General features: G+C 42.4%; 1 protein-coding gene across 3 annotated transcripts in view; it reads left to right on the forward strand.

Annotated features, from left to right (window-relative positions):
• The window catches only part of CUNH18orf25 (chromosome unknown C18orf25 homolog), an 81,327-nt gene that overhangs the window by 49,720 nt on the left and 12,442 nt on the right, over positions 1-19,165 (forward strand). Inside the window, exon 4 of one of the 3 annotated variants that reach the window (XM_044431596.1) lies at positions 847-7,303. The exons of the other annotated variants lie outside the window; for them this stretch is intronic. Coding sequence (XP_044287531.1) covers positions 847-1,307 — 461 coding nt within the window. The 3' untranslated portion in view covers positions 1,308-7,303. Of the gene's footprint in view, positions 1-846; positions 7,304-19,165 lie in introns of those variants that run through there. 3 annotated transcript variants of the gene reach the window in all.

The raw sequence follows: 19,165 nt of genomic DNA on the forward strand, positions 1-19,165 counted from the left end.
GCTACTTTGCAGAATACAAAATAAAGCAGCATTTCTGTAAATTAGCATGAGCTGAAGGCGAAATTAGCATGTTGGATCCAGACTTGGAAGTGCTTAGAGTAAGCGCACTGAGCTCAATGGGACAAATTAGTCACGTCATGCCTCTTGCAAGTCTGAGAAACCACTTTTGGAAATGGAATGCTCCTTGTCTGATATGGCAGAGCAACTCTTTTGACCTTAAATTATATGGCTTTAAGTAAATATGCATAAAATAGATCCGAGGGTTTGTATTTGAAAATACAATTTCGATTATTAAGCTATGTTACTCTGGCTTCACTCAACAATGCCGGCACCAAAGTTATTAATAGGAACTGGATTAATTTCACTTTCTGAAGATCATTTTGTGAGCCAAAACACTGTAGTAGTTACACTGGAGGTGTATTCATTCATTCATTTATTTATTTATAGCATTTTTATGCCGCCCCCATCACAGAAAGCCTCGGGGCGGCTTACAAAGAGATAGACAACATAAAATAACATTAAAAATTTGGAGCATCTCGGCAATAGTTTAAAACCAATACATAAAAACAACAATTAACAATTAAAATATCGTTTAAATAAAAAGGTCTTGGCCTGGCGCCGAAAAACAAATAACGAAGGAGCCAGGCAGACCTCTCTGGGGAGCGCGTTCCATAGTATGGGAGGCTTATGAATTTTTAGTTGGGTGGAATATCATAGGTCTTCTCTTGTGTGTGTACACCTCACCAGTTAGAGCAAGTGTATAGCTTCTACGTGCTCGCATGCCTTAATGTATGGATATTATGATCTTTAATGATATCTTATGCAATGGCCTCAATGTCTTTAAAGCTGGCTTCATTCGTGCTGGGGGATCTGGAGGAGCGACCAGGGAAATTCCAGGATTGCTTGACAGGGGCACCGTATGGGATAGGAACTGCATAGGCAGTGTCCTGGAAGAGGCCATGAACTGCTTTGCCGAGATGCAGAGGCAGACAGAGGAGAAGTTTCGCATGTGGATAGAAAAACTAACCCGTCTTGACACGGATGAAGAAAACAAGCAGCAGCTGGAACCCAGGGAACCTAAAGTACCACTAGCTGGCCAAAGAATCTCCTCAGCTACTCAGGCAGGGGTGTTTGTGCAGGTGCCTGATAGTCAAGTACTTCCACAGCAGTCCCCTGATTCTTATGTGAGCTGTCAAAGTGCTGATGCAGCCTTAGAATTTCCAGAAACACTTAATAACAATTTCTCAGCACTCTTTCCTGAGAATGGGAATATCGCAGGACCGAGCTTGAATCAATCACAAACTTAACAAGCTTTTCAAAACCTTTGCTGCTGACCTGGATCATACTGCAAAAGCTGGCCATTGTATTGCTTATGAGTTTTTTGTTCCTTGTTCGGCCATTTCTAAAAAAAATCAAAACAGAGATACTTAGGATGTTATTAAAATGCTTCTCTCCTGCTTACCATCAGCAAAGCTTGGCAAGAAACAACTTAGCAATCCTTATTTGTGTGTCTTACTATAGGAGCAGTCCACGTATTCTCCCATATGCTCCTTTTGCATGCCAAAAGTATATGTGGAAATATAAATTTGAAATTTGTGTTTGGTAAATATTTTCCTAAACAAAAACTAGCATTTAGACTGTACCGCTTACAACAGAATTATATATTGCTTGCCATATTTCTGTTTTTTCTACAATCGTGTTAAGCAAGAGCTGGTCAGTCTGTGAATTAGATGAATTTGATAAATCAGCATTTGTATCATCTCATTAGCCTATGTTTTTCTCACAAGTGTTTGTATTTGCAGCATTTAGATGTACAGAAAGTGTATGTATACCTTATTCAAAGATACCTTATTCATTTGAATAAGGTTTTGCTGTACAAGAATTCCTGCTTTAAAAGACTTTACACCTATATAAAGAAACACATGCACAGGTGTAAAATATGACCAAATTTTATTTCCATGCCACAATTAAACAGCAGGATCATTTTCTGTAATAAAAAGTGGGCTTCAGAGGTTGGAGATTTGGCCCGGCACAAATAAACAGGTAGATTAAGGGTTGTTTTGGCACCCCATGCAAGGGGTTGTTCATTCCATTAGGCTCCTTTTCCTCTTGCCTGCAGCATCTCATACTGTATGACAAGTTGCTTTCGAAACTGGACAGTTCAAAAACCTCATGTGGCACGAATTGCCGTGGTTCTCCTTCTGTGGAGAATGGGTCTATGGGAGCACATGAGGCCACTACATTGGATCTCAGCTGGGTCCAGCTCATGGTCACTATGAGACCCAAACAGCCTGGGCCCAGCATACTGATGAATCGCCCTCACCCCTATTTCCCATTTCTATATTCTAAAAACTTAGAAACATTCTGTGTGCCTTGTCAGAACCATGGGCCACACAGAGATCCATCCTTTCAGGCTGCCTCTAAAATTGTGAATTCAGTTCTTTTACAAACTCTAGAGATAGTGTAAGATTTTTTAAAAAATCAGATTATATCTCAGTTCCAGGGGTATGTGCCTCCTGCTCTTGAGGTAGGAAAAGTCAGAACTCCCCAAAATATAAGCAACAAGGAATCAAATAGCACCTTTAAGACTAACACATTTATCCCAGCATAAGCTTTTGTGGTCTATAGCCCATTTTCTTAAATCCACGGAGTATTATGGAGAATTTTGGATTTATATATAGTTCATACTGTGTTAGTGTTAGGAAAGAATGATAGACAACCTCACACAAGGTAATCCAGTTAACAAATTTAGTGCCACAGTGTCTGTTACCAGCAACAACTGCACTGTGTATGACTGCTGTTAATGTGACTTGCACCATTCACATTTAATGTCTTTCTGATCTCACTGTTTACAATTCCTGCCCCACCCACACCACCACATGTACTTGAATGTTCATAATATTCCATTCATCTCTAATGCAGGGATTAATTTTGTATTTTTCAAATTGTGAAGCACCCAGAGGCTATTGGGTGGTATAGAAGGGAACTAAATGATACAGTCTGCATCAGCTTATACAGGAATTAATGTGTTAATCTTAAAGGTGACACTGGACTCTTTGCTGTTTTTGCCACTATAGACAATTATTCTAAAAATACAAAGTAAATGTTGGGGGTGTATATGCTGGAAGCTCCTGTCTGTATTGCATGCTGTGTGGCTTTCTGGATTGTGGCCACTCTTTTTGTCCAGGTTCCAATAAAAGCGCTGTCTAAGCCACTCTCAGAGCTGTCACTAAAATAACCCCTCTGGTTGGTAGTGTTTAGGCATTTGTTCAATCTTTAGAATGTTTTGCAAGTTTGAATTATGCTCCATACCTGAGAGACGGCTGTGTGCTGAGCATTCTTACTTGGACATTAAACGAGCATTGTTCTCATATAAATGGGAGGTTCTGACTGTTTACTGTTTGAGCTTTCAGATAAAAGTAACTTGTACTGTTTAGAACATGTACAGGTAGGATAGCATTTCTTTCACTGTATTAAAGGAAAAAAGGTCCAGTAATATTGCTGATAGTTTAACAAATCTAATTAGAAGTAAAACAACTATTTCACTTTCTTTATGTGATTGTAAGCATATTTACCCTGAAGTAAGTCCTACTGAGTTCAGTGGGACTTTCTAGTAATTATGTTTAGGACTGCAGCCTAATATTTCAGTTGCAAACGTTGGCTAAGATCTAAAGATGGCTTTAATTCTGTATGTACGCCCAGGATGTATGTTTCTCTTAACAGCACCTTCCTATGCCATAGGGCAAATGATGGGTGAAACTGATGGGCCCTTTGAAAGCAGTTTGTGATGTGGCATGCTCTTCAAAGGTAAAACATTGAAAAATCTCAGTGGGCAGACCCATGAGGGTTGCTGCATAACTATTTGGATCCCGCTGTTTTCTGCAGTATCTATCGGTTGTGGTTGCAATAATGACCTTTAATTTCTCTTCAGTATCACAATGTACGTGCTCATTGGCCTTCCCGTTCCTTACTGTCATCTCTGACTTCATGAAAGTAAACTAATTTTTAAAATGTGTGATTATATTTCCTGCCTAGTTTGCTATACAATTGTCTTTTATAAGTAACACAGCTTTTTAAAAAGCTGCATTTTCAGGGTAACTGTTTGAAAGACTATGCAGGATATAATTTTATGTAAAAGTAAATGTGAATGGTTTCTAAAGCAATTTTGGTGTTTTAATCTTGCCATGTGTAATTTTAATATGGATGTTTTGATGTGAATTTGATAACTTCCTAATCTAAAATCATGTATACAGCTGACCTGATTAACTTCAAACAGGTCAGTTTTTATTATCTTTACAGGTCTGGTGTTTTTGCCATGAATAAAGTGTTATGAATTTGCCCTTACTTATTTTAAAAGTTAAGGACTTACTGTGATTATTTTATTGTCGTTAATATGTACCACTTGCTGATACTGAGAGGCATCTGATCATTCAGAAATAGATTCAGTAGAATCAGCATGCTAATTGTACAGATCTTCCCAAGCACACAGAGGCTGCTTTTTTATCCAGTATCTCCACACTAAATATGTTCTGCAAATATTTTTAAATGGATGGTATAGGTATTGTAGAAACCAGGTTTATGTTCTAGACATCTCACAGTAAAATACTTTTGAATGGATTTTAAACTAAGTGTAATTGGCCCAACACCTATTATCAAGGCTTTTTGTGTGCTCTGGAAATCCTTGTGAAAAGTAATATTGAATTCTGAAGGTGTGTTTTACTGAAGATTCTTCAAGGTCCCACAGTGACCATGAATAATCATGTTTAAGTAACTACTAATGTGTTACCTGTGCAAAAGATAATCATACTTGTCTCTTAACAATTATTTGGTTTTTCAGTAGAGTTCCACCATTATAGGTGGTTCCAAGCTGGTAGTGTTGGTTAAAACTCTGTTTGATAGTGATATTCAGTGCAGAATCATTAAAGATGTAATGCAGACCTTTTCTTAACCATGGTCTAAGAGTTCAAGAGCCAGCTTTGGCAGCATGTGGTTACAGCAGATGTTACCATTAATCTCAACCATTGGTTTCAAATTCTGCTTCAGTAGAAATCAAGCTTGGTTAGTGTTAATCATGATAATTTTTTATAACCATGTTTGAGGTAGCTGGAGGGAATTTAGAGAGGGGTTGGAGGAAGGAGCAAACAGATCCATAGTTATCGTTAAAGATGGGTAAGAGGAAACCAGTTCTCTGGCTGCCTCAAATCTGACCAATGAATATCTTAACTACTAGCTGCAAAGTAGTATATGAAACTTCTGCATGTTTCAGTGCTGCCAGAAGCAGCCATTTTTTACCTGCTTGTTCATGTTTTTATCAGTAAGGTTCTGTGAACATTTACAAAAAGAATAATTAGTGGTGCAATAAATGAAACGTGTCTTGAAAATGTATTGAATACAGAGCAGCAGCTTGTGGCATCCAAATCACGTTTGAGAAGCCTTATTTTTAGATGACTCTGTAACAATCTATTTACAGTATTTTTTGTCTGCCCTCAACACACTCACGTGTGGCAAAATTGATGCCCTGCACATGTGAGACCATGTGCTAGTCATATGGTAGAAATGGCAAATCCAGCACATGAAGATAGAATCACATTCCTTACTGTGAGAAAGAGATACTGAGTTAGGTTTTACCACACATTGTATGAGTGCTTTATTGTGGCCTCTGTGCATCACACATTATGGGTGCTGCGCCTGCAGTGCCTGTTGCCGGGAAGATTAAAAATCTTTAACGGTTTTGGCAGGAACTCTGCACCCTCCCCCCTTGGTATAAAGGGCGGAGTGCCTGCCATTTTCCCAGTCAGCTGGAGACTGCCATTCGCTGTGCCTTGGGCTCTTTTTGCTCTTGCTGTTATCGCTAGATCTGGTTAAGAAACTCCTTTCTTGTCTTCATTCTTCTTTCACATATAGGTACTCTGTCCCAGTTCGCCCCGTTCCTATTATTCTCTGTTTTTTTCTAACCCCCAACCCCTATCCTACCCCCTTTCAAAAAAATTTAAAAAATATTTTTTAAAACCCCTTCTTTCGTCCTTCCTGCCCAAGTTATATGCTCCCTATGTCCTCCTTTTCCTTTCTCAATGGTGCAGCGGGTGACTTTTCCTAAGTGTTCCCAGTGTGGTGCTAAAATGTCCCCCACTGATCCTCACGACCTGTGCCTCCTCTGTATTGGGGAAGGCCTTCGGGCAGATAAGTGCAGCCACTGCCAGTCTTTTACAAGACAGGCATGAAAAAATCGTGAGAATAGGCTGCGCAAGATGCTATGGGACCAAGCCTTGGTCGCCATGAAGCAAGTTTCAGCTGAGGGCAGCTCCTCTGCAGCAGCAGGACCATCTAAACTCCCATCTGCCAAACCATCCGACGGGGGTTTGGTCGCCAAGGATAGAAAGCACTCCTCTAGCCCTCCACCACGTAAGCACAAGGAGAAGAGGAATCATATCAGGTCCGAGGGTTCCCCAAAGTCCAAGCGATCCAAAAAGGACAAACCCGACAAGCCTGAGTGTTGGCACAAGAAACATGACAAGCTGCCCTGCTCAGAGCTGACTTTCATCCCGGTCTTGGTCCTGACCTCGGTTCCAATTGTAGCCTCAGGCCTTCAGTCCTTGATGCAGGTGACCGCTCCATCGTCACCTCCAAGGGTTACAACTTCGCTGCACTTCAGTCCTGATGCCGCAGCAAGAGGCTCTATGTCCGACGGAGAGATCTGTGAATCTTCTCCTCAACCAGGACTCAAAGAACCGTGTGCGAGATCTCTGACACCTACACCTGCAATTCACTCATCTCTGGAGGGTTCTCTGGGGGCGCCTCAATGCCCTTTGTTGCTCTTGCCGCCTCCACCTTCGGCTCCGCAGCCATTGCAGTGCTGGATTCCCCTTTCTTACAGGGAATTCAATCCTGACCACTTCAATTGGCCTTACCCCTGTATGGGTACCAGCTGCGTCTGATGCCACATCCTCATCACTTTACACCACATTCCGTGTCGAGAGACACACTGTCGACCTCTGCTGCAGCACTTGCTGACCCCTCCATGTCTCCTGGAGGATCCTCGTTCAGTCCACCTTACATCTCAGACTCGGACTCAGATGATTCTAAAGAGGCGTCTACATCTCCAGATGCGGTCATCTCTATCCAGGGCCCTGGATCTCCAGGTGACTCTCAGAGAAAGGTTGTTCTTCCACATGACCAAGTCTCTGGAGATAGACGTTAAGCAGCGTATCAACCCAAACCAGTACAATATCTTCAGTATCGTCCACAAGGAAGGCTCTTCATCTGTTGCTTTACCATTTATTACCACACTCAAGCAGCCGATGACTGATACCTGGCAGCTGCTCAACCATCCTCATCCTACCTCCAGACACCTTGAGGGGATGTACAGAGTTCGGGAACAGAATATTCCTGTTGAAACATCCTCAACCGAATTCGATTGTCATCAAATCCTCTCAAGGACGTCAGAATAAGGAACATTCCACTCCAGTGGACAAAGAAGGCAGGAAGATTGATACGTTGTCTTGTCGCATCTATGCTGCCATGGGACTTGGTCTTCGCAGCTTGAACTACAAGGCCACCATGGCCCGTTATCATTTCTTCCTCTGGCTGAAGATCAAGTCCCTTGCTGCATACCTCCTGGACCAGCAAAAGGGACTGGCCCATCTATTCATCGGGGAGGCAATGCAGCTCTCCAGGCAGCAGCTCAACACGGTGAGACATTATGTCGATTGTGATTCTCGAGGTCTTGTCGGTGTCATAGTGCTTCGCAGACATGCCTGGTTAAAATCTGGGAATCTACCTCAGGAAACTAAGCAGCCTGTAGAGAACATGCCTTGCGATGGTTCCGGCCTGTTCAACACCAGGACAGATGACAAGCTGGAGAACATCCAGCAGGCTCATCTTATGGCACAGTGTATGGAGACTCCATCCCAACAAAGATGTAAGTGGTCTTGGAAAGATCTGAATATCGCTACCAGCCTTACCAATCTCCATACCCATCTGGGTGCCAGCAATATGGCCAAAGACAACAGTGCAACTGCTGGCAGAATGTACCTCAATTCCAACAGCCCAGGCTCCAACCTGACTCTGACAAGTGCCCTCGCCGAGGACACATGCAAACCCCTCCTCTCACCTCCAACCCACCTTCCTCTCTTCCTTTTGGGGATCGACTGCAAAGTCAACTCCCCGTCTGGGAGTCCATCACATCTGATAAGTGGGTTCTTACCATTGTAGAGCATGGATACAAAATAGAGTTTGAGACCATTCCGCCTGCTGGACCGATCCGTTATATGGCAGCCTCCCCTACACTTCGGGATGAAGTATCTCAGCTGCTTTGTAAAGGTGTGATTCATCAAGTTAGCCGCTCCGAAGGATTGCACGGTTTCTACTCTAAGTACTTCACTGTACTGAAGCATGATGGTGGTCTGCACATGATATTGGACTTGCATGGTGTCAATAAATTTATTAAACCCAAAAAAATCAGGATGACCACACTCCAGAATATTCTTCCGTTGCTCAGGAGAGAAGATTGGTTCACATCCTTGGACTTAAGGATGCTTATTTTCATATTATCATCCATCCTGTTCATAGGCGCCTCCTTCAGTTCACTGTCAGTTCTGACATCTTCGAATATGGTGTGCTCCCCTTCGGCCTCACTACCGCTCCTCGAGTATTCACCAAGTGCATGGCTCCTGTTTGTCCCCACCTTCGCCTTCAGGGTAATCACGTTTACCCTTACTTCGAAGATTGGCTTATAGTCTCCTCTTCTAAGGATGACCTCTTAGCCTCCATCCATACAACCGGCTCCCTCCTTGATAGCATTAATACTGCCTTGTTCCTTCTCAGGTTATCGACTTCGTCAGAGCACATCTGGACTCGGTACACACATGAGCCTTCCTTCCTCAGTACTGACAAGGTCGACAAGAGAGTCTGATATCTTCTATCCGGAAGTCAGAGACTTTCAAAGTAGATCGTTGAGAAGATTCAACTGGCCTATTGTCTTTCCAAGTTGGAGCTGCCTGTTACTCCAAAGGGACACTCCACCAGAGCTGTCACTGCTTCCTCAGTCCTCCGAGTAAGGATTCCCTTGCAAGATACCTGAAAAGAGGCTATGTGGTCCACCTCGTGCACCTTTGCAAGGCACTACCACTTGGCCCTCAGGGCCAGGCAAGATTGCTCCTTTGGCTGGGCTGCCCTCTCTTCAGTGACAACACCATCCCGCCTCCAGGTGTGGTAAGCTTACTAGTCACCCATAATGTGTGATGCACAGAGGCTACAATGAAGAAAGGCAGGTTACTTGCCTGTAACTGTCGTTCTTCAAGTGGCCATCTGTGCATTCATACAACCTGGCCACCAGCCCACTCGGTGTCGGTGACTGGGTATTTTGTTACATTCATTCATTCATTCAGTCTGTTTTTTCCATATGATAACATATATACATAATTATGTGTGTATATGCCCTTTTTCATATATACATATTACATGTATACTCCTCTTTTTTGTCTGCTTGTCTTGCTAGTATTTTCCCTATGAGTCAAATTCCTTACTGACTCTCTCCACTTGGGGGTGAATGGACGGTCTCCAGCTGACTGGGAAAATGGCAGGCACTCCGGCCCTTTATACTAAGGAGGGGGAGGGTGTGGAGTTCCTGCCAAAACCGTTCAAGCTGTTTAATCTTCCCGGCAACAGGCACTGCGCAGGCGCAGCACCCATAATGTGTGAATGCACAGATGGCCACTCGAAGAACGACAGTTATAGGTAAGTAGCCTGCCTTTTACCACCATTCATGCTCTTCCCTTTTATTATGTGGCCTGTTCATTATCTTTTGAGAGAGCGTCGTCAGCATATTACCACCAACAGTCTTGGATGATTTAGGCCAGCAGTTGGCAATCCAGTGCCCTCTGAATATTCTGAACTGGAACTGCCATAAGCCTCAGCTACCATGGCCAGTGCTTAGGAATTGCAGGAGTTACCATCTAAAACATATGGAGAATCCTGATCATGTAGGAGCCATATGAAACAAAGGTTGCAGTTCCTTCCCTGCCTTGTGTTGGCCTTGTTGGATAAATGTTAGCATGTGAAAGAGTTACATCCTGGTCTCAGCTTGTGTGCCTTCTGATATCACTTTCAGTGTAGGAGCTGCACAGTATATGACTTTTCGCTGATGTCAGAAGTTTGCACTCCTGTACATACTTACCTGGGAAGTTCAGTTGAGCCTACATTTCAATAGATATGTCACAGGTCAAGAACTAATCTCTGGAACTACCCCGCTAGCAAGTCCTTGATTTACTGGAAGTATTGAGAAGACAAGCCTATTTGTAAAAGCCTTGAAACAACAGCAAAGAAAGGATGGTGGTTAGCATTAAATGGTGGCTGTTGGACCTCAGTCTGATCTGGTGACAAGACCAAGAAAAATGCTTCATGGTACTGAGGTGTTGAGGAATCTGGTTTGCGGGTGGGAATCCATCAGATTTCCTTGAATTGGCCTCCTGGCCTCTTGCCTGCTTCTTTCTGCTGTACGTCTGCCTTGTGTTCAATGTTCACTGAGGCGTCCAAGAAGGATTTGAATCCAAGCATGTTCATGAGCTTGGTTTGCATGCGTATTGCCCACTGTCTGTATGCCTACTGCGCAAACAGAATTCTGCTTCTGCACACATGATTTGTAGGCTTTGCCGATGTTGAGCTAAGAAGTTGTTGCTGGTGTTGCTGCGCACTGGCTTGATCTCAGCTTGCTTCCTGGCCAGAGCCAAGTGCAGGAAGGAAGTCTGTCAAGTACAGGGTAGCCAGATTCTGGCCAGATCTTCACATTTCTACTTCATGCAGTGTCTTAAGAGAACTGTTGGGAGCAGTCTACTTCAGGAATACAGTGCCCCTCCAGATGCTTTTGGGCTGCTATTTCAATGCCTTCCAGTCAGCATGATCTGGGATTATGTGGTTGTGCCCTTCAGATGCTGCTGGACCAGGACCAGGGTGCCAATACTTCCCTACACTAGCAGGCACCTTACCTCACTGTTTTGCTGATGGGAAGAGCAGGACATTGGTTAGACCCAGGTCAGGCTGGTAAGAAGTAACTGGAAGTAGGAACAGATCAGGAATGGAATGCTGAACCCAGAGAAAAAGTAGGCAAGCCATGTCCCACCATCTTAGAGGGTGATTCATCATCTCTGTTTACATCATCTTGTATTAGATCCTGTGGTGCTAATAATGGCTAGCATGAAACTTGGGCAGGTGCAACATTTCTTAAGGTTTGTTCTGAAAGGGAGCTTGGAAGAGGAAGGTGGTGAAAATTCTGATTTCTGAGGAGCCCTCCCACTTTCTAAAACCTCCCATCCCCAACATGGTGTCCTCCTGTCTGGCTGGGGTGCTGTGAGTTGTAACCCAACACATCTGGGGCAACAGGTTGGGGAAGGTTAAAAGATCAGGACACATCTGCATTGGACCTAATGGTAAGATATGTGCTAGTTGTCTCTGAAAACAGTATTTTGTTTTTTACTTCCTTTAAACACTTAGGTCTTGATACAATAAAAGTGGGTGAATTATGAAAGATTGTATTTCTTCACTTCCAAGTTGGCTCAGAAGATATTTCTTTATCCTTGGTTTGTATGGCAAAATCTCTGCCATTTTTTATTTCTTGCTCTCATAGTGTCATTGTGAAGTGTTGCTTCCATTTTAGGTGGAGGAGCAAAGATGATAGGCTCAAGGTTTTCACATGAATTTTGGTTTTCTCAGTTCAGTGTCCCCTATATCAGTACAGTGTAACATATATATAGTACATCTTTAATATGCCCTGCCTCTCATGACTGTTGAGAGAACATTCATTTTTGTCTAGTTTATTAAATGGCATGAAGAAATTAATAGTGATTTTAAAAGTAATTTGGGGAATGGGTAAATTAACTCAATCTAATGAAATCTAATGAAACATACTTGCTTAATAGCATCCAGGATTTAATATATGACTTAAATCAGATTGAAACTACTGTACATGGACCAAATACATAAGTCCCTTCCTCTGCACACCTGAAAAATAGCCATGTGAAACAAACGGGAAAATCTGAATATCTGGTACTTTTTCCTGTAATTTTTTCAGATAATTTTTGAGAAGACATGGTTAGTTATTCTTTTACTGTGTTTATGAATAATGTGTATTCTTTGCCAAACTGTAAATTCAGAAATGTAACTACTGTAACCTAGAATTAATATAGATATTAATAAAAGTCTTCTAATACAAATGGAAAATTAAACTTTTCTTTGGGGAATGAGGTTTATTTTAAAATCCAGCCAATCTGGTTCAGGGGTTTTGTCATGACCTTTCAGATTTTTCCACATCCCTTCAAATCATTCTCCTCACCTCACAGACTTTATTTATCCTCTAAGCTGGGGATTGAAACACTGCTCACTCCAAATCTTGGATTGGAGCCTCAATTGTTCCATGCACACTGGGGCTCATGGGAGTTGGAGTACACTATCCAAAAGAGCACAATTTCCCTACTCCTTGTTCTAGAGACACTGACTTAACTGCAGCCACAGTTTTGTGACCCACTTCATTTTATCTTGTCCAGTGTAGTTTGCCGAGTTAATGTTGTGCACAGTATTTATTTTCCTTTCTCCTGGGTTTAGTAACCTCTATTGTCAACTGATTTGAGTAGAAGTAGACCTAGATCTCCATGGATATATATAGATATAAAAGTCTGATGCATCTTACAAATGTTCATGATGGCATGGAAATAAAGGATTTTAATTCCTCGAGTGCTAAGATGAAATGCTTGTAGCAATTTTATTTACATTTATATCCTGCCTTTGTGCTAAAAGGGATGCTCAAGGCAACTAATAACATTACAGATAAAATACAGAAATGTAATTAAAAATTAATTCAGATCAGTGTGTCAATATGAAATTACAAGCAACAATACTACTTGGCATATCTGTTTACTCCTGACTGGAAGGAGGTGGTTGCTTTTAGTTCTAAAAAAAATCTACTTGGTGTCATCAGTGGCATCCTTTGTAATCTTGGTTTAGTGATACCAAGTGTGATCCCCATCGAAGTGTTAAGGGAAGCCCTCACTTCCATATAGGGTTCCAGTCAGCCTGCCATGACAATTTTGGAGAGCCCATAAGCCAGGGCTGGGCAGCTTGTGGCCCTCTGTACAGTTTGACCTACAACTCCCACCATTCCTCACCATTGGCCAGGCTGGTGGGAAAAGCACCTGCAGGACCACACCTTTCCCACCCTTGCCAGCACATGTACTTACGTGTGTGTGTACACACTTCTCATTTTTGTTTTTTTCCCCCTCAACTGAGATTTAGTGTTCTGCAGTTCTTCAGGACCCCAGAGCATGCTTGGGCCTCTTTGGGTAGCTGCTCCCTTTAGTCAGTGGTGGTAAACGTTTTCTGCTTGCCCTCATGCCTCCCATGGGAGAGAAGTGGGTTGTTGGATTTGATGGGCCTTTGGTCTGAGCAAGTAGGCGCTTCTATTTTTATGATCCTCCCCATCTTTAGAATGGATATTTTACTCTTTTCTCCCTCAACCTCATGTTTGAGTTCAGTTCCCTCTCCTCTTAGCCTGTATGTTCATACATGAAACCTTGATTCCCAAACCTTTCATATTTTTCGAGATGTGCAGAGTTCCCTGTTCACAAGGGCTTCCTCATTCATTTCTGTGAAAGTGGCATCTTTCAGGGAGTCCATGTGCAGAATTTCTGTCCCTTTCAAAATGAATGCTGAGCCCTTGTGCACAGGAACATAGTGCACTCAATAAGATACGTACATAGCTTGGGGTCAGCTGTAGTAAGGTTGCTGGACGACTTAGGCTCCCTGATCAATTTTATGAGTACCAGCAATATGGAAGGATAGAAAAACTCAACATTTTTAGGCCCCTGCCTTGAATTCTTGGGCTCCTTCCAGCCATGATCGTAGCCCTTCCATTCTGCCTTGCAAATCAACACTTGCCAACAATGCACCTGCAACATCATGCTTAATCCAGTAGGAAGTAACATGTAGTAGAAGTGATACCAGGCTTTACCTCCTGAGGAAAATGGCAAATGTAGTATGTTGATTTGTGAATTGGTCCAAGTGCTGAACGGGCTTGGCCAATACATTTTGGTGTAATGTAAACCAGTCTTGTTTACGCCAAAGGAAGCCCCAGTGTTTTTGGTGGATCATTTTCCAAAGTACATGTGCCTATAATTGCAGTCAGTGACAGAAATGCAGAAGCCACGCACCACACACAAGCGCTCCAATTAACCAAAGGGTCGCCATCTTTCCTGTGCTGATCTCATGAACTGTGCTCTTGGGTAGCCTCTGTTCACTCCATTAGCCCTTGTGCAGAAGAACCTCTTGGTGGATTGTGTTCCAAGTGTCCTGCTCGCTTGCCTGCCACTTGGTTGTCCGCTCTCTGCTCACTTTGCTTCAATCAAATCAGCCTCAGGGTTTAGCCAAATTCAAATAGCCATAGGATTTTCCTGGGGAGTTGGAAGGACATCTTGAGGGCACTTGATCTGGACTGCTTTTTCCCCTCATTTTAAAGAAACTATAGAAAGACGGCTTTGCATTTCATCTTAATTGACAAATGTTAATTATTGTTCAGCATGTAAACTATCACTGTTTGTTTGATGTATGCTAAATTTAAGCTAAGTTATAAGGTGTGCTGTTTGGAAGTGTGGAAGATACAAGAGTTGGAGCCACAGGTGGCAAGTTTATGCTTGTATTTCCTACTGATGAAGACTTTCACCCAAGTTATGCTCTGGGTAGGTGATAAGAATATCACTCTGCATGTATATACATTTATTATACATTTTTGCATGATTATACATGTAGGAGTGGTACAATTTTGACTTGACTCTTATTATTATCAAAGTATAATTTGGCCTATCTTGACCTGTCAGGTTCTGCTTCTTGACAACATTATTGATAATATAAAATAAAACTATTTGCAATCTGCTAAAAGGAATTATAAGCATCTCCTGAATTGGTTAGATGATAAACAGTCAATATTGTACTTGACCCTCGTATCTTCTGCACTCAAAACATTTTTTATTGATCATGTAATGTCAGTCGATACCAAATTGCACTGAACTCTGATGTTACTGTTGTGGGGAGAAAAATTACACCATTGCTTAATTCTTTGTGTTATTTAGCATTGTAACACCGAATCTCTTTCCCCAACTTGAAATACCCTCATTCTTCCCTATAATAGTTTAAAGTTTGTAGCTTTGTTTTGAGCAGCAGATTTCAAACTGCAACTTTCTAGGCTTTCTCCCTGCTTTACAGTCATCAGTGTTTAATGTTGGTTCATTGTCCCCCTTGTACATGTTAATGTTTAACCATTCATTTATGCTGTTAAATTGAGTCTGTTTTTAATAGAATTTTAACATTGTTTCACAAAGCATTTATTTGGTACAGGTATTACCTGAATCTTCTTTCATTCATTTCTATAGAATTAAGACTGGTTCAGCTAAATTACTGGTTTTGTTTGCTCTTGAGGAAGCAGATCTAAAACTTCCAAAAAGCCTACTGCAAGTGATGACCTGTGGATCAAATCTGCTGCTGTTTAGCTTGATAGCTAAATTGAACTAACATGTTCAATTGCGGTATATCCCTGAATGCCAGATGCCAGGGGAGGCGGGGGAGCTGTTGCCTTTGTACCTTGCTCTGGGGCTTTCTGCAAGCACCTAGTTGGCTGTGGTTGGAAACAGCATCAATTTTTGATGCGATCCGGTAGGGTTCCTGACATGTCTTAAGTCTTTAATTACAATTTCCATAATGCAGTGTACTCCTTTTACATTGCATCTGGTTACATCTAACTGAGGCATGGAAGCTGGCAACCATTACATGTAACAGGGATGCAGAACCCAAGGTCCTGGGGCCAAATCTGGCCCTCTTCAGGTTTAACCTGGCTCTCTGAAGTTCCCAGAAGGCTGAGTCCCCTTCTCCTTCCACCTGACCATCTGTTGTTCGATTGTTTCTCAGCTTTTGTCTCATGTTCCCCCATGCTAAAAGTGTGAAAAGCCTCTCCTGAGACTTAAGAGTTAAACTAAAATACACCAGTATTTTGGTCATTCTTTTGTCTTCCTGCCCTGAGTGTGGTCCCTGAGAGTTTATTTGAAATAGAATTTGGCCCTCTGGCTGGAAGAGGTTTAACACTCGGATGTATAACATGAGAAAAGCTGGTTGTATGCCTAGTCGGTATGCGCCTTGTACTGTCTATCCTGCAAAGATGTGGTTTTCCAAGTACCAGGAAGTTCTTTCGCTGTTTTTTTGTCATGAGATCCTTTCTCTGGGGATGCCAAGGAAGTCAGGCTCTTCTGAGCAAACGGTACGACATAGTTGCAGCCTATCTCCAAATCTTTACCGGCCACTTCATTTTTCTTTTTCATATTATGTTGGAGCTGAGACAGAACTAAGTCCAGTTCTTTTGACAGTGGCAGTGGCTTTCTCTTACTCAACCTCTGCATGGCAGTCTTATGAGACCTCCAGTAGGCCCAGGGGTTGCACATTTCATCTATACAGTTCAGCAGCCTGAGATGTGGTGCTGTTCCTGGAGTGGGAGAGGCCTATCGAGACCTGGTAGTCTTGATGACTATAATATTCAAGGTCAGAGGATAGATGCCAGTGAGGGTCAGTTGCTGGAGAGCAAGGGAGGAAGGCTCTTGTTTTCATGCCTTGCCGATGGGCTTCATAGACGTATGTTGTTGGCCACTGAAGAAAGCAGAACTCTCCATATAGATCAGGGCTAGGCAGCATGACGCTTTCTACCATTTTCGCCTACAGCTTCCATAAATCTCAGCTGTCATGGTCAGTGGCAAGGGAGCCTGGGAGTTGTAGTGCAAAACATCTGGAAGGGATCAGTCTATCATAAATTGGCCTTTGGCCTGATCTAGCAGGCCTGCTTTTTAGTCATTATCATCAAAAGATCCATTTAACTAGTTTGGTTACCCAAGGGAGCTTTGGACTTGTGTTGACAGGAGCAATGCCCTCACCCCACACAGCACTTCATAGCAAAGAGCATTTGAAATAAGTTGTCAGCAGGGAGCTTATTGTTTGGAGAAAAACATCAAAAGTATCATGAGCTTTCAACAAGCTCCAATTTGGGCTGTCCTAAGTCTGAGGAGTTCAGAAAATTGATTTCCCCAGATGGATCTCTCAACCATAAAATTAAGGAAGTAATAGCTGTCATGTTTTTCTAGCTATTATAGATGGCTGCATGGATAATGTTTCTTGGCTCAGTTCAGATGTAACAGGAAAACCATGGTTGAGCAGTCAGAATTTTTTCCATATTGGAGCACTTTAATTCCTGTTTGCACTTCTTGTATGACCATAAGTTGGTATGAAGACTGCACTGGGCATGCTATGGTTACTGCTAACCATGGTTTTGTCTCCAAATCAGAGCGAGAGGCCCAGTTCAAGCCATGGTTTCTAATTCTGGTCAAATGGTAGTCAAGGGCACCCATATTTTCCTCAGTTTGCTTTTCAAGGCATATTTTGGTATCCAGAAACCAGGAAATGCAGGAGAAGAGCACAGCATAGGGAACATATTTCTGGCATTCGAACCATTTGAATGAAGCCATTGACTTTTTAATGAAAGCAGAGTCACTGCTTTTTTCCTCTTAACTCCCCCTCTTCTCTTTCCATTTTCACAGGAAAAGATGGTTGTTAACAAAACAGTTATAGTGAGAACAGCCCCTCCTGGAACTCCTTTCCCTGCTGTGCTCTCACTCAACAACCAAACTTTCCTTGGTGATTCTGAAAAAAAACAACAAAAAAACCTGGATGCAAATTCATTTTGGTGTATTTAAATGGTTGAAATGAAAAAGGAGATTTCCACTCATTTACAACTACTGGCAGTTTACATTGTAAACTGCCAAACAAATTATGTGAAAGTGTTGTCCTAAATTTTAGTTCATCAAATCTACTGAAACATCAGCCAATAATCCTTTACAAGATATGGCACAAGATTTAGAAACTTACAGTTCTTCCTTGTTCCATGGAGCCCAGAATTTGGTGGTATAAGCAGAACTGTGAGACTCACGGGTTTCTTTTTGGTGGGTGGGTCCAATTTTATTTCAGTGGGGTCAGCTGATTTTGCACTTGGGCAAAGGAGAACATCCCTACAATTGGTTCAGTATATAAAAACACGGAGGAAATTCAGGGTGTGATCTAGTTCAGCCAAATGCCTGAGAGAGGTTTAAACTAGAGCTCTAAACTCTGTGATGTGAATAGAGAAAAAATAAATAAAGGCTATTGAAAGCCCAAGGCATCTGCTCACAAGAGGCACCCGCCTCTTGTGCATCTGGATGAATCCCAGCTCTGTCCATGCTCCCCTCCAATCCTCTCCTGATATGGGAACTTTTCTCTGTGACTGTGTTATATAGCCGGATCATTGACTCAGTTACTTCTAATGCAGAGAATGGAAAATCTACCTGCTGTTCAGTAATTGTCTGTTGAGTCTCTGGATGAGCAACTGCTTGGGACGTGCCTCTTTCTAAGTAGGAGAGATGCCCAGATGAATGACTCAGGTAGACATGTCAGGGTCAGGGTGCTTCAGAGGCCAGCTAATTCTTTCACTTAGACACGCCAAAGTCAATTTGTTAGGCTGTATGAGTGATGCAACTCTCCAGTTAGAATCCAGGGTGGAAGTGGCTGTCCAAAGTGCCTAAATGAGCAGGTGAGCACTGTGAGTGGGCTTCTCACCCCTTTTCTGTAGCTCATTGGTAGGGCACATGCTTTGCATCCAAACCTTAAATACCTCTCCAGTGAAAGGATCTCAGCAGGACATCTTCCCTGGGCCTTGGAGAGCTGCTGCCAGTCAGAGTGGACAGGACCAGTGCTCATTAGACCCCCTAGGAGGCAGTTTCATATGTCAGAAGTGTGCACTTTCATGCCACTTTCCCCACACAGTCACACTTTCAGTTTTCGAATCCTTAAAATCTTAGGACTGCAGATGAAAGGGAGGAATCGGATTTGCAGAGGGGTAATCCAGAATGCAGGGGTCTCTGGCTTCTTTCTTGTCTTCTGATGGTAAATATCATAATGTTCCTTCTCATTCGTGACAATAGATTATATTGTCATCTCCTATGTGCTACGTAATGTGCTTGTTTATACAAAACTGTGTGTGTATGTTCTATGGTGTTGGATGAGTTGGGGAGGGCAGGAAGCTTAGAATCACATCTCTTTGTGGATTCATTTAATTTTC

This window comes from Varanus komodoensis, unplaced genomic scaffold, assembly GCF_004798865.1.
Source record: "Varanus komodoensis strain SLA01 unplaced genomic scaffold, ASM479886v1 scaffold22, whole genome shotgun sequence".
NCBI classification, from domain to species: Eukaryota; Metazoa; Chordata; class Lepidosauria; order Squamata; family Varanidae; genus Varanus; species Varanus komodoensis.